The sequence below is a fragment of the Dendrobium catenatum genome, unplaced genomic scaffold, assembly GCF_001605985.2.
Source record: "Dendrobium catenatum unplaced genomic scaffold, ASM160598v2 original_scaffold_254917, whole genome shotgun sequence".
Lineage (NCBI taxonomy): Eukaryota > Viridiplantae > Streptophyta > Magnoliopsida > Asparagales > Orchidaceae > Dendrobium > Dendrobium catenatum.
In genome coordinates this window covers 1136507-1151476 of record NW_021573316.1, presented here as the reverse complement: position 1 = coordinate 1151476, position 14970 = coordinate 1136507, and the positions used below count along the sequence as shown (strand labels likewise).

The 14970-nt window shown below is 33.9% G+C and overlaps 2 protein-coding genes across 2 annotated transcripts in view; both read left to right on the top strand.

Annotated features, from left to right (window-relative positions):
* Nucleotides 1–2726, top strand: part of LOC110103514 (alpha-L-fucosidase 2) — a gene marked incomplete in the record, with an annotated part of 14864 nt that extends 12138 nt beyond the window's left edge. The window contains 3 exon segments of the mRNA XM_020832261.2: nt 1241–1376; nt 1890–2085; nt 2178–2726. Of these exon segments, the coding sequence (XP_020687920.1) occupies nt 1241–1376; nt 1890–2085; nt 2178–2499 (654 nt within the window).
* A 3886-nt stretch (nt 2727–6612) lies between these two features.
* On the top strand, nt 6613–7594 carry LOC110103580 (MFP1 attachment factor 1-like). The gene has a single exon (XM_020832358.2). It carries the CDS (start codon nt 6674–6676, stop codon nt 7235–7237), a length of 564 nt encoding a protein of 187 aa, XP_020688017.1. The 5' UTR covers nt 6613–6673; the 3' UTR covers nt 7238–7594.
* Nucleotides 7595–14970: the final 7376 nt, after the last annotated feature.

Genomic DNA, 14970 nt, shown 5'->3' with positions numbered 1-14970 from the left:
GATTTGTCAGATTGATAATTTCAATGCTCTTGATATTATGCATTTAATTGATGCTAGTTAGTATCACAATAAGTTAGACTCCAGTAATTTGGTTAAGGCCGTTATTTATAATCATTTGTAAATCTGGTTTGAAGTCAATCTATTAATCTTGTCAAGAAATTTATCAACTGTTAGCTTATTATGAAAAGAAATAGCTTCAAAGTCTTTGAAAGTATTCAAGGGTGTGCTTTGAATGACCTATTCACAGCAATTGCATTCATTTGAGGTGGTTGCAGTTATTTGTAATAGTTGTTGAACTATGTTGGGATTTTTTTAAGAGTAATTTGTGGGTATTTTATATATATTTTTTCTTTTGAAAAGGTCGGATAATATTCTTATAGTTATCACACTAGCAAATTTGGTTATAAAAAATTATTTCTCACCACAAATTTTTCTGGGGAAAAAAAATGCAATTAAATAAAAAATCAAAGCTATGATAAAGCTGATTGAAATGGACTCTCACTATATAGCTTATTGCCACACTTCGCTTGGTTATAGCTTTTTAGATGCTTTTAAAAATTTTTATGATGAGGAGCTTTTCAAAATCATATCTACTAGATTTGGTGGCTATAAAAAAGTTAATGTCTGAATTATTATAGAGGGAGAAATTCATAAAACCCACAATACAACAACATCAAATCTTTATCCCACTACGTAGGGTTGGCTACATGAATCTTTTTTCTCCATTGTGTCCGATTAAGAGTCAAGTTCTCATTTAGATCTAATAAAAAAAATATCATTTCTAATATTTTCTAGCCAAATCTTTTTAGGTTTACATCTATCTTTCTTAACATATGTTAAATCTAATACATCTACTCTCCTAACTGGGTCATCGGAAGGCCGCCATTTTATGTGACCAAACCATCTAAGGCGACTCTCTATAAAGCCCACAATAACTTTCAAAAATTTTATTTTTCCATAATAAATTTATAACTAATTTTACAACTGCTGCAGTTGTCTTGAACAGGCTGCAGTGAACTATAATGTTCAAAAGTTTGGTAGACCGAATTATATATATTATAAATCAATATAATGCTTAATGCAGCAAAGAAAACCAAACTTTGTCAACACATATTTGCTTACATAGGAGTCAGCGACTTATAATACTGTTAAAAAACTAAATAAAAGATAATTCACATAATTTCTGCATGCAATGTTAACTGTTACCCTCTTAAAACTTCGTAATTGCAATCCTTTACAGGCAAAAGATTTTGAAGACCCAGAAGTTCATCATCGGCATGTTTCACACTTGTTTGGTCTCTTCCCAGGCCATACAATCACAGTTGAAAAAACACCGGATTTATGTAAAGCTGCTGCCAACACCTTATACAAAAGAGGTTGGTGAATGAAACTAGGGGGGTCAATATTTGACATGACCTGAAAACTTGACTCGAACCCGACCCAAAAATTTTGGGTTAGGGTCAACCTGAACCCGAAACAGGTTGGGTTTGGGTTCAATAATTCGACCCATTTAAAAAATCAGGTCAGGTTCGGGTTGACCCTTTGACCCGAAATTGACCTGAAAACCCATTTTTGACCCGAAAAGTAGAGGTTGACCCATTTTGGACCGAAAACTAGAAGTTTTTTTTGGTACCGGGTCATTCGGGTTGTGTTGGGTTGACTCGGACCCGAAGCTGGTTGGGTTCGGGTCCGGAAAACCGACCCGTTTGCAAAAAATGGGTTGGGTTCGGGTTGACTTGAATAATACCAGGTCAGTTTCGGGTTTGACCCGAACACGACCCGTGACCAGAAATTGACACCCCTAAATGAAACCTTGGCTGTATTTTACACATTTTATCAAAACCGTTGTAAAAGTTCAAAATTTGCATTAAACTTCACAACTTGAGCAGGGGATATTGGACCAGGATGGTCAACAACATGGAAGATGGCTTTGTGGTCTCATCTTCGCGACAGTTCGCACACTTACTTGTTAATTAAGCAGCTAATAAACTTAGTCGACCCTGATCATGAGGCTGATTATGAAGGTGGCCTATACAGTAACTTATTCACTGCTCATCCTCCATTTCAGATAGATGCTAACTTTGGGTAACTATATTAAGCTATTTAGCTGCAACTGATTGAACTGAGTTCTACTTTCTTCAGAAAAATGATGATATGTTAAATGTTTTGATCTGCAGCTTCTCAGCTGCAATCGCAGAAATGCTTGTGCAGAGTACAATGGAGGATCTTTACTTACTACCTGCTCTCCCTCGCGATAAATGGCCCAGGGGATTTGTAAGAGGGTTAAAAGCTCGGGGCGGAGTTACAGTAAATATTTCCTGGAAGGAAGGGCAGCTTCATGGAGCCAGATTGTGGTCAAAGACTCAAAGTTCACTTAAGAGATTGCATTACAATGGAAAAGTTGCTGCCATCAGCCTTTCCTGTGGAAAAATCTACATATTCAATCAGCACCTGAAATGCCTGAAGATAACTTCTATGATTGAAGGAGTATCACTATAATTTTGCCATTGTTCTTCTTCAGGCCAGGATTTTTACCCTTTTTATTCAATTGCCAGGTTTATTGTTTTAAGTTTGGCAAATTTGGATTCTTCCATTTCCATCACCAGCATAGATAAGTTTGCATTTACAAAATAAAATTTAAGATTGAATCCAACCATTTTCTTTGTAAACTGTTTGTTTAATTTCATTTTTTTCCTTTGGAATCGAAAGATTTTCTTGTGAGGTCAGCTTCTGGATTAAAAATGGGTGTTTTTTATTAGCAAAATAGAATTTTCTGTAAAAAATGGCCATAACTCCTACTTTCGTTCTTTGGAAAATGAGTTTTTTTTCTGGATTCTATGAATGTCTTCACAGAAAATTCAATACGCCTATTTTGGTTTCCTTTAAGGGAAGTCGAACCCTATTGAGTCAATCAATTTCTCATAATATAGTTTGCAAATGCTTATTCTCTTAGCAATCAAACATATTGGTTAAGTTGCTCAAGTTGGTCAACAATCACATTGGTATGGAGGAGTGCAACCACATGATCATAGCTTCAACCTCCAAGTCACATCATTTTAGATTATGCGAGGGCTTGTGATAAACACCCTCGAGATCAATTGAGCAAGTCGACAACGAGCTTGATAAGTTGTATGCGAAGCTGCGACATCGTCACTTCCAGCACCACCACCAACATCATAAAGGTTCTACCCCGGAACCCCGAACAGTCTGCCAACATGAGACGGAGATTATACGTTCCATTGAGTGAGGTATTTGATCTATATTCCCCTCTTGATTGTTGCTAACTGAGATTATATATACATATGTGAAGGGTTATTTTCGTCAACCTCTATCGATGCGAACAACACCAACTATATGTGATTCTCTGAAGTATTGCGTCTTTCATAAAGATCATGATTATACATACTATGAGAGATTACTAACCAGTTTGACAATCTACAAACTACATGTAGTTTCTCTTCAACCTCAAAAACTCTCAAAATTATGCCTAGGAGATGCTGGATGGAAGTGAAGAATGCTTCACATGGAAAGGAGGAAAAGGAAAGCTGGCATCAACGATTTTGAGAAGATGGTTAGATTTTTTTCTACTTCATTTAATTTCTTTGTTTAAATATATAATACATATTGTACAAGTGCAGGTTGATTTCTTGGAAGACAACCAGATGCATGTCTAAGCATTAAGATTGTGTCATAAATGGCAAGCTTGAGGTTTCGTTTGGGACGACTTTCTCACTGCTTCTTAAAGCAGTTTTTTAGTAGAAAAATTAAATTTTTTATACTAAAAGTTGCATTAAGAATCATTAAGAAAGCTGTCTCAAATGAAGTCTAAATATAATACTATAAGCTATGTTAAATTTAATTCTTTCTTATTGGGAGATCTCTTTGGAGAGGTGTAGATGGTTGATGCACTTGGAAGGGCAAGTCTAGGTCTCTCCAGAGATTTATCTACTCAAACAATATTTTGCATATATATATATATATATATATATATTTATTTCATATAATTCACTATTTACAAAGAGAATTTTGAATTTAAATGCCTCGGTAAGTTTGAAATTGGAGAAATATGATAGCTATTTTATTTCTTAAGAAAATTTGCTTGAAGGTTCCTTTTATGCATGGATTGCTTATTGAAGTCTATCACAGTAAGTTTAGCTTGAATTATTTTAAAATTTCAACTTTGTTTGAGCCAGTTTTGAATGATATTTGAATCGGTTTGAGTAAGATTTGATCTTGGTTTGATTGAACAACGTTCGAATCTTATGCAAACCTAAATTGAAATCGGTTTGAATAAGGTTCTAACTTAGGTCAAAGATTCACACAGTTTTCTGTAATGTTGCCCATAGTGAGCCTTTTCATGTCATTTGTCTCGTCCTTGTCTTTCTTAATGAGCTCTCATTTTGAAATCTTCTTCCTTGAGGCACAACCAGTATTGTCGACGAGCCCTACCATTGCAAAATCATTTTTTTTTTCTATAAGCCCTCCCATTTTTTACAATGTTCAAATCTTATTCAAACCTAATTTGAACTCGGTTTGAACTAGGTTATAACTTAGTTCAAACATTCACGCACTACCCCATAATGTCGGCTATCTTGTCGATGTCCTTCCTAATGAACTCCCATTTTGAAATCTTCTTTCTTTAGGTACAACAAATAGCTTCGATGAACCCTATCATTACAAAATCATTTTGAAATTCTATGTGGCAACCAACAAACTTTATTGATGTAGGTTTGAATTTGATTAGAATTTGTCCAAATCAATTTTCAATTAAATTTGAATAAATTCAAATCATTTTTTTCTCTGGACTAGTTTCAATAAACAATTCATGAATACAATAGAGAGGTAATTTAGTTCTAAATGAAATTTTAGATATATTTCTTGAAAGAAAGAAAGAAATAATTGCATAATTTTTTTGAATTTTAAGTATTATGGAAAATATGGAGTTAAATTTTCCTTTACAAATTCTTGAATGGAAAATTTTTCTTAATATTTTTTCATGAGAAAATTTAAAAAAACTAAAAACATTTCCTCTCAACTCAACATCTGATCAAAATTTCATCATTTCTATTCAAAAAAATGATGGACATATACTATACAATACTCTAGGTGAAGAGATTAAATTAGAATATGCTCACAAGTTTATTGTCTGATGAGTTTTTTGTTCAATCTAATAAGTCTAAAATATGATGAATTTCTTTTATCTATGCACCAATAAAGTCATGTGAGAGATATTTCATTTTCAATGCCAAATAATATGACTAAAGATGTAAGTCTAAGGTCACACTTTGGGGTGCAAACGAGTCGAGTCGAACTCAAGTCAACATGACGTGAGCTTGAGCTTGATTAACTTATCGAGCTTGAGCTTTATTCTATGAGTTCAAACCATTGATTTGGAAAGATTTTTAAATCTAAATTAGCCTTGATTTGGAAGGCTTTAATTGCATATTATTGTAATTAAGTTGATTTAATTGGGGATTTGGTTGAGGCATAATAATTATTACATTAATTAGGGATTTGATTAAGATTAGATTAGGAAGTTTTTTTTCTAATTTACTTTGGCTAAATCTATAAATAGAATCCTTGGGGCTTCTGTTGAGTGTATGAAAGAAAGCTTGAGAGCTATTGTAATTTTCTATTAATCTCAAATATAATGAAATTAGCAGCTCCTCCACGTGGACATAGACATAATTGTCGAACGACGTAAATCATTGTGTTTATTATGTTAGTGTTGTGTGAATTTTTTTTCCTCTATGATGGTTTGTACAAAACAAGCAAACTTGTTTGTTATGAAAGAGAAAAATGATTATGAGTAAAACAATAATTATAAGAAAATGATAAAAAATGAAAAATTAGAAGAAAAATAATAAAAATAACTTAATATAGATTTAATTTTTAAATATTTTCAATAATATTTATACTTAAAATCATGAATACTAATATATTTTAAGTGTATTTAATATTAATATTTTTTAAAATGAACTAACTCACGAGTTAACGAGTAGATTCAGGACTGGTTCAAATTTAATTCATTAGCTCGTCGAGCTTAAGTCAAAAAATCATTTATTAAGTAGACGGCCAATGGACAAAAAAAAAAAGGCTTAACTCACTTACAATTGAAATAGGATTAGGCACATAACTAATTTTGTTCTATTGTCAATTAAGAGGTCTTCAATTCTAAACTTATATATGTCTTTTATTTATGAATTCATTTTAGGGAAATTAGCATACATATCATCCTATATTATTTTATTTACATATTTAACGCCTAAAATTTTAATATTACATACAGAACATTCTATATTATTTTAATATCAAATATACCATTCATATTTACTTCCTATCACTCATATTTGATATTAAAATGAACTATGAGTGATATGTATGTAATATTAAAATTTTAAATGTTAAATACGTAAATAAAATATATATAATGATATTTATGCAAATCTCCGACTAAAATGTCCCGAAAAAATAGGGTTAGGCAGGTTCAAAATGCCCCCGACAACAGGCCACGTGAAGTCACGTGACAATCGCCAAGGATCCAACACTTTTTTAAAGCCCCCCAGCGATCTTACCGAATGCTTCAGGATCGCCGGCGATCGTTCAAATCTCTTCTGTTCTTCCCCCCCTCCCTCCCTATCAACCTCTCCTCCCTCATAAACTAGCCGTCCTCATGGCCGAAGACGGCGAAGAGCTCAAGCAGGAGGGTGAGGTCGAAAACCCCAAATCAGATGATAAACCCGCAACCGCTACTTCGCTGGCGACATCATTTTCGTCCTTCTCCGTGAATATCTGGCCACCGTCTCAACGCACGCGCGACGCCGTCATCAACCGCCTCATCGAGAATCTTTCCACTCCGTCCATTCTTTCCAAGCGCTACGGAACCCTACCATCCGAGGAGGCCTCCGCTGTCGCGCGTCGCATCGAGCAGGAGGCCTTCGATCTTGCCTCCACGTACGTATCGCCACCTTCTGCTCCCAAAGCTGACGAGTTCATCTCCGCTGAGGCGTCCGTGGACGAAGGGATAGAGATCCTCCAGATCTATTCCAAGGAAATCAGCCGAAGGATGATCGAATCCGTGAAGGCTAAGGTTTCCCCTGTTTCTCTGACTCCCGTTGAGGCCAATGCTGCTCCCGCAGCAGAAGATAGTGGAAATGTATCCGACTCTGTTCCGAAGCACACCGAACCGACTGGTGAGGACATCGCTTCCGGCGAGTCTGAGCCGGCGGTTGTTTGAGATTGAGCTGGATCGACTTATCATGGTATCGTTTTATTCATTTATCGGATCTGATGGATTTCTATTTGTATGGGCATCTATCTGTGTGGCTTGATGTTTGATGCAGTATCTTATATATTAGATTATGTTATGTTTGCACCTCTCTCTCGAACCGCATTATTAAAATGGCGAAGATGGTGCTTTCCTAGAAGCCAATCAGAAACGCTATATTTGTGTGTTATGTTGTGTTTATGGTTTCCTCTGTAATATAGATTGCATGATGGTTTTACCATTTGTGCAATGTTGTTATGTTCATGTTCTTAGCGCTCAAATGCCTGTCCTTTTGGATCATTTACCTAATTCACCTGTATTTTGAAATAGTTATCTTCATGTATTCCTTTTGTTTCCATAGTTTTCAAAGAACAAGTATCCAATTCTACCCATAATTATATCATTGTTGAATAACATTATCATTAGACTCACCTTGACTATTTAGGGTCGACATTATGATTTTTCATCGTCTATTTCATTCTCGCTGATTTTTGTTTCAGGTTTATTCTTTATATTCACAAATTATTTTTATTAATTTTAGATACACGTAATCTTAGATCTGCATTCTTGTTGAGTGTTGTCTAGGGTTTTAAACTTATTATTGACAAATCATTGTAAATAATTTCTATCCATGTAATATTTGATCATCCTCTTTTTCTCTCTAATCTTCGGATATTAATTTTTCAACACTTCTAATATATCTAATTGCTATTGTTTGTTGTATATGGAGATTGTAAACTTGAATGCAAAGCTAAAATTTATTTTTGACAGTCTACTCTCTGAAGTAAATCAGTATTAATACGATACGGAGATTGTAATTTACATCATCTCTCTCCATATAGTCCTTAAAGTTATTTTAAGCATCAGTTACCTTGGGAGCATGTATACTTCTAGATATCTTTTGTATTTATGTTGGGCACATATATGTCTCCAACACACTCATCCACTTTTCCAATATTCTCAAAATTATTTTGGGAGCATGTTAGGATAAAATTAAATTTTTATACAACACGGCTTAACTTACCGCTGCAAGGGCGTTTGTGTGAGAGACAACCCACCTATGAGATATCAATACACATATAAAATATGTAATAACTTACAATGATTAATAAACACTAATGTTGGAGTTTTATTAACATAAATTAATTATCATATTTTAAAAAACTAAGTTAAGTGTGGCAGAGAAGAGGATGCTCGGGTGGATGAGTGGCTTTTCCCTTAGAGATAGGATACGAAATGAGCATATACGTGAAAAGGTTGGAGTAGCTCCATTAGAAGATAAGATTAGAGAGAGTCGCCTTAGATAGTTTGGTCATATAAAATGGCGGCCTTCTGATGACCCGGTTAGATGAGTAGAGATATAACATTTGACTTGTGTTAAGAAAGGTAGAGACAAACTGATGGGGGCATCAGTTGGAAAGTCTACAGTCGACGTGGCCGTAGATCTACGGCCACGATCTGCCCGATGTATTTCTGATTTTAGTATGGTCATTTTATTTTGATGTATTTTATTTCTGCATTTTTTCCCTTTTACCCTTGCTTGAGGGATTAAGTCTTGTAGCCCCTCGAGGGTATTTTAGTCTTTTATTTTATGTCATTGTATTAGGCTATTTATAGCCTTCATCTTGTACTTTTGAGGGTTAATGAATGATTATTGAGATTTCTTCCTGCACTTGTGTTTTTGAGAGCCTTTGAGAGTTCTTGGAGAGCTTTGGAGAAATCCCTTGGAGAGGGAGATTGGCGTATCACCCACCAACCTTGGAGACGGCCTGGTTCGTGGTCTTATCTTCTTTATCTTATCATCTTCTCATCGTCAAGCTTCCAAAACTCCCCACCCATCCTCTTCCCTTTCACGGTCGTAACTGTATGCTACCTCTAATCCCTTTTCCCAGCACCGAGAGAGAAATTTCTTCTCAGATTTCTAAGAGGAAAGCTGAAATCTTTCAGATTTCCTGAAGGGAAAATCTGAGAACTTTCTCAGATTTTGGAAGGATTTGGATTACTTCTTCAGCACACTATGAAGAGAAACTAACGGAAGGTTTGTAGTGATTCACGTCATTTCTCCGAGAAGGTGATCTTCTTCCTTGATTCATTTACTTGTCAAATTCTACTTACTTTTTTTTTTTGAGATTTGTCCAAACAAGAAACTGTGCCTACTAATCGCCATCCATTAGTAATCGTAGGTTTGGTACTTCTTTGCTATTAGATTTCATTGTTAAGTCTTGGTTAAGTTGGAAACTATTCGCATGCAATGTCTTAGTTTTCCTATGTGTTTTGATTTAGCCCAGTCTCTTGTGTGGCTTAGCCTAACTGAGTTGAACCTTTAAGAGTTTTACCTTGTTGTTTTAATCACGAATAACTAAAATCTGAAATTGCTCTTAACATATTTCGTGCAAGTTTCCGATTCATGCATGTTGTCCTACATCACAAACCTAAAAATTCTTGGTTAGAAAATATTAGGAATGACCTTTCTTTCTTAGATTTCTTAACACAATGGAGGAAAAGGATTCATGTAGTGGACCCCACGTAGTGAGATAAAGGCTTGATATTGTTGTTGTTGTATATTTGAAAAAAACACTTCTTTTATTACTATAGTATTTAGTTTTTTTTTTTATTATTATCATGCTTCTTACGATATTTATATTTCACTGGGAGATTCCTTTAGTAGGAAATAATATAAATACTATATTTTATATTAACAATTTATAAAATAAAACGTTGTGTCCATATCGTGTTATGTTTCACTCTTTACATCTGTGTAATGTCATTGTATCTATGTCATATCTTATACATGTCACTATATCTTTGTTCATGCATAGTGTGTTAATTTTATTGTTTTTATGAAGTCATATGAGAATTTAAATTCTTAGAAAGGCATAACATTAATCCCTGCCACACTCTGCACTGCTTCTAGACCATGAAGAACGTACTTGTAAAGCAGTCTATCTCTATGGGAGTAGCGATAATTGTGTTATATAATATAAAACATCAGTCAAACGAAGCCCAATTCATATCAATGCTAAGCACAAATGGCATTAATATTTCTGCCTTAACTAACTTCAACTAAAGTGTTTTTTTGAAAGCCTTTTCAAGATAGATTATAATTTTTATTGCGCTTCGTCGGATCTCTATTGCTAAGAGACTTCCCTAAGATAAAATGCAATGCAAGTATATGATGAGGTTCATGATTATGGAGGGTTTTCTGGGATGATTAATGTTTGAAGCTTGCTGACAATGTTATTAGTTAATTTTGGCATCCTTAGCATGTATTTTTTTTTCTTCTTTGTTGTAATTTGTTCTTTTAGGCTGATTGGATGCTAGAAGTTGAAGTAAAAGGAATCTTTAAGAAAGGGATTAAAATGCTTACATTAATGGTTATTTCTCATAATTATTCTAACTATTTGTGGTTGATTTTATGAATCTTTTTTTTTTCTTTAGTCGTTTTTGTATAGTTTTGCTCGAGTTGTTGAACATATTATTGACAAATCATTTTAAACAACTTCTATTCTTGTTATCTTATAGGCCTGCCGCTTCTCATTTAGAATGATACGATTAATTTTTCTTCTTGTGTAATTTGTGCATTTCCTGTCCTTTGTTGTTTATGTGCAAAAGTCTTTTTTTTTTATTATTATTATCATATCTTCAATAGCTGTAACTCCAATTAGTCTTCTAACATCATCATCATCATTGGCCTTATTCATTAATATAACTTAATTATATCATATCATAAAGTTTATAAATGGCTAGTAGGTTCCAAAATTTCAAAAAGAGGAAACTTCTGAGAAGCTAATTAATTAACACAACAGAAGTAAAAGCTTTCAAATTGAAAATAAATTATAAAAGCCCCATTCACATATACACACATATAAGTGGCTTCGTTCAAGGCAGCAATGATTGTTGCATAGAACATTTAGGTGATTGAAGGCAATGAAAAAGATGATAGTTAGCGAAGTACTTGGTAGAGCCATATTTTGATGGTTCTTATCATTTCTCAACAAATTAGAGAAAAAAATTAGTTAGATGTAGGCCATAAAGGGGACATCTCAATGAACAAAAGATCAGATAAAGTAGTACATGGCTGAAAAAATCGAGGCACTGAATACATTAAAGAACAAGTCATAGTGAGTTTCATAGCAAGTGTTGTAAAGATAATACAATATTGGTTGGTATGAACACCTCTAGAAGCAAGAGCATCCATAATTTTCAATCCTCAAACAATTGTTTTCCAATTACACAATTTTTTAACCAAATGTGGTTGTTTTAGCTGACTTTGGGAGAACTAGAATAAAGAAGCGACATATATGAGAAGTGATCATTGCCATTTAAGTATTGGTGGAATTATGTGTATGAATGCTTTTATGCTAGTTCTATTAGATATGTGGGGACAAGTGCCAAGCTTTATCCTTAATAAAGTGTTTGACAATGGCATTTTTGGCATAATTGAACAAAGTAAAATCATATGCACTGTGCATATTATATAAAGATTAACCATGTATTAGGGTATCAAAATGGATCACCAGTCGAGTTAAGGTCTGATACAAAATTGACCCGGCCCTAATCCAATCAAAATGTTTTAGTAGATACAAAAGTGACCATAATCCGAATCTGACCTGTTAATAAATGAGTCACAAATATCAACCCGAATCCGACTTGCCAACAATCCGAATGACCCAAACCCATCCTGTTAACCTGATTTGGTTAAATTTTTTTATAACTTATTTACTATAAGTTATGATATATGATAAAAAATAATAAGATTATACTCACTTGTAAAAAAATTGAGAAATATGTTAAATGTGTAATTTTCGGATAAGAAATGGGTTGACGAGTCAACCTGAACCCGATCCGCTTGAACATGACCCAAACTCAGATTTTTCAGATCAGTTTCGTGCCGGATTGACGGGTCGTGTCAATTATGGGCACCCCTAGTATCCAACGATCATAGAAAAATGAGAAGAAATTCAACATTAACTTTATAGGGCAGTCAACTATAAATTTTTAAAACAATTTCATAAGTAGCTTTCAAATGGCAAAATTTTTCTAAATAGTTGGTTCCAAAAGGTGCCATAATGATTGCATAACCATTAACCAAGAACCAATATAAGGCTTAGCATTAATCGTCCTTCAAATAAGTTTTTTTTTTTATACATAGAGGGTATTTAGGAGGGGAGACTCAATCCACCATTAGGTTTAGGCAGGGTGGTCGTTTGCTAGGAGATTGTGCAGATTTTGTTTCCCACATCATTGCTGTAAAGAAAATTGTTTATGTGGTTGGAAATTTTCTTACTGAGTCCTTAGGAAGGGTGGTGGATTTGAAAAAGCAGCATATGATGGGGTCGGGTCCACTTAATTTCAAATTCAAATTTGGAGCCAAATGAAAGCGCTGCAAAGGCCTTTAGGTCTTTTTGTCTTATTGTTTTAATTTTATGCCTTAAGTATGGGAGGGAGATTAGGGTTAGGGTATTTTTTTGATTATTGGTTCTTGTGAGGGTTCTTCTTGGTGTCTTGGACTCTAGACTCCTCTAGAGATTGAGAGAGACGATCATCCTCTCGAATTGAGGATCAATTGTATCTTTGTTTTCATTGTTTCCGTTAGTTCTCTCTTTTGCAATCCAATTACAATTTGGAGAGTTTTTCACTTGATTTTGTGTGATTCTATTGTTGTTTTTCCCTATCCTTGTTAGGGTTTACTTAAAATATTTAAATATTTTCTGTCATAGAATTGAAATCTTGCAGAATAATTTTGAGACCTCTAATATTATTGATGTCAGCCTTATCAAACACAAGTAAATCATCAGCAAAATATGATTGCCATGAACAATGATACTAGTGTAGTTCAATTAGATAATCTGAGCATCCTTTAGTCTAGAAAATAGTCCATATAAACCTAAATAAGCATGGAGAGAGGATGGTGGAAGAAAAGTAATCATTTAGCTAGCTCTGTATTTATAATGTTTGAGAAATACACATTAGATGTGCAAGCAATTATCCATTTAATGAAAACTTGTTGTAAGTAACTTGTGCTGTTCTAGTCTTCAATAGAGAAATTAAATACTAACCTTATCAAATATCTTCCTAATGATTGGTAGATTTTTTTCCTGCTGACCTTTGATGGATGAGATAGTGCTTGCATTGTATTTGGAAGAGCTCTAAGATGATTTTCTAAGAGCAACTTTGGCATTGTCTAATTTATCGTCAAATGCAAAGGGTCACCTTTAATAGTAGTGTTTTGAGTTTGTTGAATGGTCTCAAGGAAATAATAATGGCAATTTCAGTGACAGTAATAAAAAATTTGACATTTTGTGATTAAATAAGTCATCCGTGTCTAAACTACTAAAAAAAATTCTTTTGTGTTGACGCCGAGCGTCATCCGAAGACCAACCAGAATGTGCCACATCACCATTTTGTTTGGTACCGTGGCTTGATGCCGCTGATGTGGTTGCACCTGATTCGCCTCCACACAGAATAATTTCTCCTAAAATGAGCATTGAAGATAAGAGGCAAAACAGAGAGTTTAGTTGAGTCCCTTTTTTTTCTAGATTCTTCTATTAGTACTTAGATGAAACTTATGACAATTGCCCTCATGATAAGGAACTTTTATTACATCCAGTGAACGTACGCTCCTCTACGTTCGGTTTTAGACCAAAACAGTGCAATACCGAGTACCGAGTACCGAGTTGTACCGAGTTTTTTCAAAAAACTCGGTATTGCGCTGTTTTGGTCTAAAACCGAACGTAGAGGAGCGTACGTTCACCGGATAAAATAAAAGTTCCATGATAAGGCTTTGTTTGAGATGGTTTTTTTTTGATTCTTAAAGCTTTTTTATACTAGAAAGCTGCTTTAAGAAGCATAAAAAAAGTTGTTTCAAACGAAGCTTAAGATTCAACATATGCCCTTTGGCCAGTTTTCTAGAATTAGTGAATCTGGTTTCACCATTTAGGCCTCGCACATTCCATGCCATAATTTTAGGTGAAAAACATGAATTTTTTAGTGGGAGACAATCCATCTTTTTTCTTTCTACCCTTCCTAACTTCAGAAGTGGCTGTTTGGGCTTGCTGGCTATTTTTAGCAGTGTTATTGCCAGGCAAGATAGCAGAATTTGTGAAAATGTCTAAGGTTTTGTTTAGGACGGTTTTATTTTTTGCTTCTTAAAACAGTTTTTTAATGCAAAAATTAAAAAATTTTAACTAAAAAATTGCTTTAAGAAACAGAAAGAAACCGTCTATATGGAAGTTTCATATGTTTCAGACAAGATGAAGGTTCATTATCAACCAAGTATGGAGAATCAATAGTGATGTAGGGAATCATTTCAAAAATATATTTCATATTCATAGACTATTCTAGAAAGTTCTAGAAAATGAGTACAAAAATAGATATACTATTCATAAGGTATAGTTGAACTAAGATGCACAACATCCAATAGGGGAAAAGACTTCGTTTCTCCATCATTGGCTTTTTTACATAAGAGTTCATTTGAGATATCTTTCGTACTATTTTTTAAAGCAATTTTTTACCTAAAATTTTTGTATTAGAAAATTATTTTAAAAAACAGTAAGAAAATTGTCTCAAATGAAATCTAACAGATATTTTTGACCTTTCCATTATTATTATTATTATTATTATATTTTTTTTCTTCCATTAGGTTGAGAAGTTACTCTGAATGTTTGATTTGCATGATCATAATCATAAAAAATGAACGTGCT

What these genes read in the sequence shown, in the direction of transcription:
- LOC110103580 (XM_020832358.2), top strand. Translation starts at nt 6,674, where the DNA reads ATGGCCGAAGACGGCGAAGAGCTCAAGCAGGAGGGTGAGGTCGAAAAC.